A 9801-nucleotide genomic window follows, 5' to 3' on the forward strand; every position below is an offset into this window, starting at 1 on the left:
TGGACCTAAACTTAGAGTATAAGAGCTTTTAATTAAAATCTTCTCATATCTTTAATGACCTGTCTGACATTATATATGCAAGTGTCGAGGCCACATAAACCTGCTACCCAGAGTATTGTACATTTAACTGAGATCATATATACATAGCACTCACCCATACAACTAAACCCTCACAGCTAAACTACATAGTTAATATGTAAGATAAATGTTGAATTTAATGGTAATAAAATAATAAGGAATAGGAGTAGAGGCCCTTGGTCCTGTGAAGGTTCTTTGCCCCAGTATAGGGGAATGCCAGGGCCAGGAAGTGGGAGTGGGTTGGTTGGGGAGCCGGGGGAGGGGAGAGCGGATAGGGGATTTTTGGAGGGGAAACTAAGAAAGGGGATAACATTTGAAATGTAAATAAAGAAAGCATCTAAGAAAAAAAGAAAAAATAATAAGGATTACTTTTATACTTTAAAAAAATATAAATGTCTAAGATATGGCTCAGTGGATAAAGGTGCTTGCAAGCCAAGCCTGTCTACCTGAGTTCGAGCCCAGAGCCCACATGGTAAAGGAAAGAACTGACTGATACATGCTATCCTTTCACCATCCACATGTACACGGTGTCTTTCTCCTGAATGTGCCTATACACATACACACACAAGTAAATAAGTTGAAAAACGTAAATGTTTGAAAAATGTTAGTGTTGCTGGAAGAACAGCTCAGTGGTAGAACTCTTGCCTAGCATGCATGAACTCTTAGGTTCAATACCTGGCACTGTAACACTGAAAGCATTACCTATATCAGTTCTATTGTGGTTCCTTGATTATTGGTACATTTCATGCCCTCAATATAATAAAGAAGTCAAATCTTCTATGTACTTGACAGACCATGAGGTAGTCTGTCTTGCTTGCCCCATAACTATTTCTTACATCTTAGCTACTTCTTAGTATATAAACAATCATGTAAATAACCATATTTTAAAAAGCAATGACTATTTGTCAGACTTTTAAGAGTTTTCTTCTTGCAGCTAAAGAGGTGGCTCAGCAGTGAAGAGCGCTTGTGGCTCTTGCAGAGGACTGAGGTTCAGTTCCTAGCACCCACAGAATGATTTAGATCATTTATACGTCTAGTTGCAGGAGATCCAACACCCTCTTCTGACCTCTGTGGTCACAAGTTACAAATGTAGCATATACCCGTGCATGCAGGGAAAACATATATATATATATATATATATATATATATATATATATGTGTGTGTGTGTGTGTGTGTGTGTGTGTGTGTGTGTGTGTGTGTGTATATATATATATAAAACAAATCTAAAAAAAGGATTTTTTTTACTTATGAGCATTTTTTTCTGCTTATTAGAGATGTTTCTGCTACTTTAAAATGTATTTGCATAGACTAAGGTTGAAGAAAAATATCAGAGTATGATCTCTAAGTAGATATTATGCTAATAATGCCTAAAAGAACATTATATTTTATTAAAATATATGTATATATTTTGTATGTAATTTAACTATTTTAGTGTTTTAGAAAAAAGTCACAATATTACACTCTGCTATGAAGAAATTTCCTTGTATATTTAGCAGCCTTAACATTGGCAGGGAACTACAGAATTAATGAGGGAAAATATCAGAAATTATTTAATTTACCTAAATTTTTAAAATAGTATTTTTTTGTGTCTTTAACTGAAACATTAATTTCAATGTACAGATGGAAAGCCACAGTAAAGCTGGAAACTGATTTGAAATGGAATGTGGTTAAAAGGACTTTTAATTAAGGGTATTTTTCTAAATTAAAGTCTCAAAGGAATCTATTTTTATCTATGTACAGGAGACATATTTAATTACAATTAACTATACAGTAGAAAATAATAGATTCTTACTTTAATATTGTGTACATACAGTTCAATATATTTATTTAAACTCCCCAGATAATGCTGATACTGTTTGAGATTAATCATATAGTTAAATAGCTAAGGAAATGGAGTAGTAAGGGCTAAAATGAATTATGTCTGTAGAACACCACTAGCTGACTGTGCTCTTAAGAACAGTACTAGTTGGCTATCTATGGTACAATACCAGCTCCACAGAAAAGCAAACTTCCCCATTGAGGTCCTGCTACTTCAAACATACGATACTGAATTCTAAACTTCTGAGATGTTTTCCCCCACATAATTTACTGAACTGAGTTTTTTATTGACACAGGAAGTAGTTTCATTGGCAATGAGTTTGAAAGCTCGAACTGAAAACAGTAGCATTGACACTTGGAAAGCTGACTTTAGAAGGAAACTCTTTGCTGTGAGAGTTATTGCCAAGTAACTGCAACTTTGTGTAAAATAGTGAAAATGTCATTTGCTAAAAAATAGCTATTAAAGACCTATGCAAAAAATTCATTCATCGAAACCACAATATACTCTAAAAGTATTTTTTGTTTCTAATTAATGAAAAAAACCTACTTTTGAATGGATCTTGAGAATCATAGAAATAATCATATCAGTACACACAGAAATCAAAGTTAAGAGACTCAACAAAACAAGTACAAATTGCTTTCAAGGGGCATCTTTGTTTCTATGGTATCATTCAGATTTGAAAACTCATATATATGGCTTTCCCTTCTCAAACAGTGTGTAGGTCCATTCCAATATAGGAATTCCTATGGCAAAAGCCCTAGATAAGTTAAAAAACAAATAAACAAACTCAACTAGCTCCACAAAATAACAACAACAACATTAATAATAGTCAAGACTACTGAGAGCTATATTTTTTCCCATACGAGAAGATCTAGCCAGAGTTTATATTCCTCCAAAACAAAAGTTGAACCCTTCACCGAACTTAGAATTGTTAACTTTGCCATACCACAAACACTGTTTTGGCTAGCCATTATCAGAAAATGAGTGAGATCAAAACGTAGAGCTGAGGAACTGTTTCCCGGAATACACTTCCACTTTTAAAACAGATAAAGCAACCTAGTATGTAGAAGGGATCTGTATTTTTTTTTCCCCATTAATGGGAGTGGAACGGGAAAGCTACTATGGCAAGGAAAGTAAAAAAAAAAAAAAAAAGCCTTCCTCTTACCTCTGAGGTTCCCAACTTCCTATATGCCGTATTTGGTTCTCATTTAAAATCTAAGGATGGTGGCCTCTAATGGTGCTACCTGGGGAAGAAAGGAGGGTGCACTCCAGGGAGGGGGCTGAGGTAGCTTCAGGGGCTGTTGAAGACCCCATTGTTCTTTTCTCTTTTAGAATCATCGGGATACTCTAATAAGTTTCAAGAGTCTTTTAAAAAAAGACAATATCCTAGTTCCCTGGGTCCCCTCCCCTACTGACTGTTAACTCTCACCCACTTTAAATGAATCAAGGCCATTGCAAGCCTAATAGTATCAAAACAGCACAGAACTTGTTTGTTGACAATTGCAAAGATAGGAAATGAGAAAAAAAAAATAAACAAATCAGAAATAGTGGTTATGTCTGTCGGTTTAGTCACCCCCCTCTTCCCAGCCCCCAACCTTTTGTGTGTGGATCTCTTTACACCACCCACAGACAGAGCATACCAGAAGAATGATAATTTTTGGTTTAAAAGTTCACTTACCACAGCAACCTCATATTGCTTTGTCATGCTTTTTTGCACTTAATTTTTCAAAACTGCTTTGGCTGGGCGCAGAACTGGGAAGGCAGGACTAAGGTATCTCTAGTAATCACAACAAAAAGGAGAGAGCATTCACCAATTAGACTTACATTTAAATGCACAATCAAACCCCTGAGCAAGATGCAGGGTTCAGACCACACCAGGGTGGAGGAGGGGGGTGGGAGGTGGGAGAGCCAAGCTAACAAAAGGTAAGAGGGAGAGTTGAGTGGTTGGAGGGGAAATTGATCCTAGCCGCTTTTTGACCAAAGACTGGCTTTAAACCGCCAGCACCACCACCCCCGCCCCCAGCACCCTGCGATTACCCGAGCGACAGGCACTTGCCTCCAGCCAGTTCAAGTGCACAACAGGAAAGCCCCATCTAAGTTCTCTAGCCCTGCTACCGTCTTCCAAAGTCTGGCGGGTTCCTTCAGAAAAACACTTCCAGAGTCATCCATCCACTTGAGGTCTGGGCTTAGTAGCTGCTGCAGCCCAGGCTGCTGCTAGCAGCTGCTAAGATCCTTGCAGTCTCGCTCCTGTCTCGGTCGCGCTGCACAATAGCCCCGGCTGGGTGCACCTCATTAAGCCAGTCCGAGAGCCCCAGGAACAGGCAAGCTGCGAGACAGAGCGGCCCCTTTGTAATGACTGTGATGGATGCAACCGAAGGGTGGGGTCTGGGTGGGTCAAAACTGTTAATGACAGTATGTATCATTCTGTCTGTCCTGGAGATAGAAGCCCCCTGCGCTCTCTCTCTCTCTCTCTCTCTCTCTCTCTCTCTCTCTCTCTCTCTCTCTCTGGGTGTGTGTGTGTCTGTCTGTCTGTCCGTCTGTCTGTCTTCTACTGTCCGCCCTATTAACCCAAGTCCCTATACTGCATTTTCTGCAGTTAGGTTCCAAAAAAAAAAAAAAAAAAAAAAAAAAAAAAAAAAAAAAAACCCACAAAACCCACCGTGTCTTTTCAGCGCAACACAACCAAGAGAGACCCCATTCAAACACTAAGAAGAGCCTAAAATTGAAAGGAGGTTGGTCTGGGGGTAGAGGTATGGGCACTGCTGGATGAGACAGCCGGAGTTAGCCTGACAATCTTTGCACCTGTCCTCGCGGCGCTCGGTCCACTCCGCGCAACTCCGGGAGGCGCCGGCCCGCGCTGGCTGCGCGCCGCGGTACTCAGGTGCCCTGGGCCTCCTGGAGAGGTTCGGAGGAGGTGGGGTACAGAAGGTGCTTCTGCAGTGCATCTCGCTCGCTGATCTCCCTGGCGGAACCCACGCAGCCTGCTGGGGAGTGCGTCCTGGGGCACCGCCCTGGCCCGCAGGTGTGCTGCAGGCACTGTGGCCAGGTGAGGACGCGCCGGCAGGGCGGTCTGGAGCCCCCCATCTGCCCCCGCCACGTGGAAAACATCCCGGCTAAGATTTCTTTTCTGTTCAGTTTTGTAAATGGTCCCAAGGACCCAGTCCATAGACACCCGCTGTCACTTAACTGGAAAGTCGTACCTTTTTTACTTTGATTTTCTTGTGTGAACAAATAGACTTCTGTTTTACACTCAACTTTCCATTTCTAACTTACTGTAAAGCTGCACACTCCTGATGAGGCTTCCGAGTACCTCCCAAGCACCCTGAGCACCTTCTGCAGAAACGCATGAAGAAAATCTATTCTTGGTTATTAGAGTTTAGGGAGCCCCGCCACTTCTCTGCCTCTGAGTACAGGACTTCTTTCTTTGTATGGCAGATGCCTTTGCCAGGGCTAAGAGAAGGCAAGAAGCAGAGAGAAAACAGCATATATGGCTAACGAAGTGGCTCCCCTTTCATTTATGTCAGTTATTTATTTATTAACCATTTAAAGTTTCTGTACCTGGGTTTTTTTTTTTTTTTTGTCAGTTCAAGATCACAGGAAAATTATTGAAAAGTTTATGCCACTCCTCAAAAGGCCTCTGATCCACATAGAAAGAGAAAACAGCATTAAATACTTCAAGCATAAACTTAAAAAACAAACTTGGTTTGAAACAAGAGATCCCGTTATAGTTTAGGCTAGCCTCAGACTCAATCAGTAGCCCAGGCTGGCCTCAAACTTGTGATTCACCTGTCTCAGCCTCCTGATTGCAGATAGATACATTACCCCACCTATGAAACAACCTTTAAAAGCAGAAACAAGAAATCCTGACAAACTTCCAGAAACGGTGAGGTGATTTCCTCGGGTCTCATCTCTATAAGACCATAGAAGCCTTTCCCTTTAAAAATCATTCATTCATTCATTGGCAGAGTCTCACATAGCTGGGACTGGCCTCAGACTTACGTTGTAGCTCAAGATGATTTTGAACACATGAGTTTCTGCTTCTCAAATACTGGTATTACCTGCAGGCACCCATCTCTAAAGCTAGGCCCCTCCTCCTTTTGGATACCAATTACTTTCACAGCTTTTTGGGCCCAGTCTTTTGCTTTGAAACTAGTGCCAGACTTCGGTATTTCCAATAATTAAACATCATGGTAGGAACAGAGAAGTGGAGGGTCGGGGAGGAAAAAGAGGATCAGTGATAATTATTGAGAAATAAAAATAAATTACCCAATTAATTTATTGATTAACAGTAACACAAGCTTAATAACGCTTGCCTAGAAGAAATCCTTAGAGATATACCTTAGTGAATAAGAATATATGGAATTTGCAAAATAATTATTTTATGTAAATTGTCCTTTATCTTTGAGGCAAACTCTCATGGAGTCCAAATGGGCCTTGAACCCCAGATCTTCAGGCCTCTACCTTCCAAGTGCTTAAACTTCACGTTGGTGCCACTGGTCCTGACTAAATTGCCTATAAAATTGGTTGAATTAATCTGTATTTGTGTGTGTGTGTTCCCATGAACATTTGCATTTGCCCATGCATGTGGGTGCATTCAAAGGCCAGAAGAAGGGAGCCGGTCCTCTAGAGTTGGAGTTACAGGTGGTGGTGAGTGCCCCTTTCTCAATCATGGGTGCCAGGAAACAGACCTTGGGTCCTCTACAAAACAGCTAGTACTCTTAACTGCCAAGCCATCTCTCTAGCCCCAACTTGCATCTCTTAAGAGCATATGTGAATTCTTATTTTCAAACATCTCCTCTTGCATTGTTCGCATTTTATTTACATCTATTTATATAATAATTGAGAGTAGGGCTAGAAAGTGGATGGATGTTATTAATTGTAATAATAAAAATAAACAAAAAAGGTTTGTTATTAGCAAAGGTTTCTATTCCGTTGAAACCTACTTAGGCAAGACACAAAATATTTTTCTCAGACCAAAGTCTCCTGAAGAAAAAAACTAAAAGGAAAAATTTGGAACGTTGACCATTAGCTGACTCTGCAAGTGATTTTTATTTATATATATATATTTTTAATTCACATTACATCCCAATTCTTTCTTCCCAGTCTGACCCTTACAGATCCCTCCCCTCATTATTCCCTTCCCTTCTCCTCAGAGAAGGGGAAGCCTCCCTTGGGTACCACCTCGTCCTGGGACATCTATTCCCCATAGGGTTAAGCACCCTCTCTCCCACGGAGGCCCAACCAGGCAGTCCAGGTAAAGGAAGGGGATCCCATGGCAGGCGACAGAATCAAACACAGCCCCAGCTCCAATTGTTAGGGACCCACATGAAGATCAGGCTTGCACACCTGCTACAAATGTGTGTGGGGTGTGGGTCCAGCTCCTGCATGCTCTTTGGTTAACGGTTCAGCCCCTATGAGTGCCCAGATTCTATACATCTTCTTGTGGTGCCCTTGACTCTCTTCTGGCTGGCTGATTCCTGTCTCCCACTCTTCCACAAGACTCCCACAGCTCTGTTTGACTGTGGTCTCTGCATCTGTTTCCATCAGCTGCTGAATGAAGCCTCGTGGGAGACAGTTATGATAGGCTCCTGTCTGCAAGCATAACAGGGTATCATTAGTAGTGTCATGGGCTCTCTCCCAGGGGATGGGCGTCAAGTTGGGCCAGTCATTAGTTGGCCAGTTCCCTCAATCTCTGCTCCATCTTTATCTCTGCATATCTTATAGGTAGGACAAACTTGGGTTGAAGGTTTTGTGGGTGGGTTGATGTACCCCGCCTTCCACTGGAAATCCTTCCTGGCCACAAGAGGTAGCCACTTCAGTCTCCATATACTACCCCCCCGTAGGAATCTCAGATAGGATCACCCCCATAGACTACCAATAGCCTCCCCCATCCTAGGTCTCCAGCTAGTCCCAGAGATGCCCCCCATAGATTTCCATTCTCACTCCTAGCCCTCTCCACCTCTGCCCACATGATCACCATCTCCATTCCCTTCCTCACCCTCTCTCCCACCCAGTTCCCTCTCTCCTTCCACTTCTGATGACTATTTTGTTTACCCCTGAATGAGATTCCCACATCGTCCCTTGGGCCCTCCTTATTACCCAGTTTCTTTGGTTTTGTGGATCGTAGCAGGCTAATGTCCAATGATAAGTAAGTGCATACCATGTGACTCTTTCTGGGTTCTGTGTTAACTCACTCATGATGATATTCTAAAGTTCCATCAGTTTTGGCAACTGATTTTTGTAGTTCGTTTTGCAATTGACTTTTCAACAGTTTTGAAGCTCTCCTGGAAAATGCTCTCTTTGATAAGTTCATTTTGTTCTATCTGCATTCCCAGTTCTTTAAATCTAGAACCTTGGGGGTACTAAGAGAGAGAAAATAACCAGATGTGCAGGCCTTTAATCCCTTCACTCCAGAGACAAGGAAGGCAGACCTCTGTAAATTCAAAGCCAGCCTATTCTACATAGTGAGTTCCAGGGCAGCCAGAGCTAGAGGTGAAGAGAGAGACAGAGAGAGAGACAGAGAGAGAGAGAGAGAGAGAGAGAGAGAGAGAGAGAGAGAGAGAGAGAGAGAGATTGAGAGAGAGAGAGAAGAGAAGAGAAGAGAAGAGAAGAGAAGAGAAGAGAAGAGAAGAGAAGAGAAGAGAAGAGAAGAGAATTACTGGGAGAATGGTATTTTTTCTTTTGATATTTTGATTAGTAGACTAAAGGGAAGAACAATGAATTTAGAATTTTTAATCAAGTAATTTTAAATTGCATTAAAAAAGAAACCTCACTGAATCTACATACTAAATATGTTAACTTTGTGAAACTTAAGGATGCACCTGGGCAATGTTAACACAATAGGAGATTATTAAGGTTTATGAACTCACTCCACATTAACAGGGGACGGTGAGCATGGTATGGGCTTGGTTGTGCTGAATTTGTGAGAATCATACATCTGAATGTAAGTTGAAAGTTTTCCAAGAGGTAAAAGTGATATTGAGTCCAAAGAAAAAGCACACATACGTTAAAACAGAGGATCTCGTCTTTAAAACAAACTCCCCTACAATCCTGTGAAATTCTTTATCCTACCCAAAGCACTAGCCTTAATATCTATATTGTTATATAACAACAACTTCGAAAAGAATCTATTTAATACCTGTGTTTTATTTTCTCTTCATACTAACATGATTGGTGGTATTTATTTAAGTTACATCTCCATCTATGGCAGGGAAAAAAAAAACAGAGGGCAAACTAGTTTATTTGGTATGTATCAATGGCTACATTATGATCAATAAAAGCAAAGCAAATCTGGAACATATATAGGCTAGGTATTAAGTCAATAATTTACTGTCTATAAATCTCGCACCAATAGGAGAATGTTGAGAGTCATGAGGGAGCTTCGGTGACTAATGGAATAGTGTGGTTAATCCCAAGTGACCTTGTTTGTCACCAAGTAAGGAGAGAACCAGTTTGTAAGGATGTAAAGACAGGCCTGCATGCTAGCTGCCTCTGGGGAGCTCAGTGCTCAGCCCCTGGGAAAGCACTTGTTTGCCTGCTGTTCTGTTTCCTCCACCCACATTAGTCCACAGTGTTTCTTGAGGCCTATTGAAACTGATGTCGATGCTCTCATGAGCTGGGTTTCCTGAGTAATTTTCTTAACCACTCTAGATTACATTTGCCACTTTGATAAAATTAAAAGAACAAAGACCAACTCCCACAGTTGTGATGGTTTAATGATTCGAAGTGTGAAAACACACTGCCTAGTAAAACGTCAGCCTGTTGAGACAGACATTGTAATTTGACTAACTCAACATGAATTCTCAACTTTCTCCTTCCTCATCTCACTCTCATTCAGTGACTAAAAATTGAATATTTAATTTCCCAAGGTTTGTTTTTTTTCAGCTTGCAGTGGCTGTTTAGT

General features: G+C 41.1%; 1 protein-coding gene across 7 annotated transcripts in view; it reads right to left on the reverse strand.

Moving 5' to 3' along the window:
* The window catches only part of Elavl2 (ELAV like RNA binding protein 1), a 188576-nt gene extending 184329 nt beyond the window's left edge, over positions 1-4247 (reverse strand). For 2 of the 7 annotated variants that reach the window (XM_006502788.4, XM_006502787.4), the window contains exons 1-2: positions 3955-4198; positions 3577-3675 (exon numbers count right to left, since the gene is read on the reverse strand). In XM_006502788.4, the coding sequence (XP_006502851.1) occupies positions 3577-3603 (27 nt within the window). In that variant the 5' untranslated portion in view covers positions 3604-3675; positions 3955-4198. Of the gene's footprint in view, positions 1-3576 lie in introns of all 7 variants that reach the window. The other 5 variants (NM_001374237.1, NM_207685.2, XM_006502784.4 and 2 more) reach the window with 5 other exon arrangements.
* Positions 4248-9801: the final 5554 nt, after the last annotated feature.

Source organism: Mus musculus, chromosome 4 (assembly GCF_000001635.26).
Source record: "Mus musculus strain C57BL/6J chromosome 4, GRCm38.p6 C57BL/6J".
Lineage (NCBI taxonomy): Eukaryota > Metazoa > Chordata > Mammalia > Rodentia > Muridae > Mus > Mus musculus.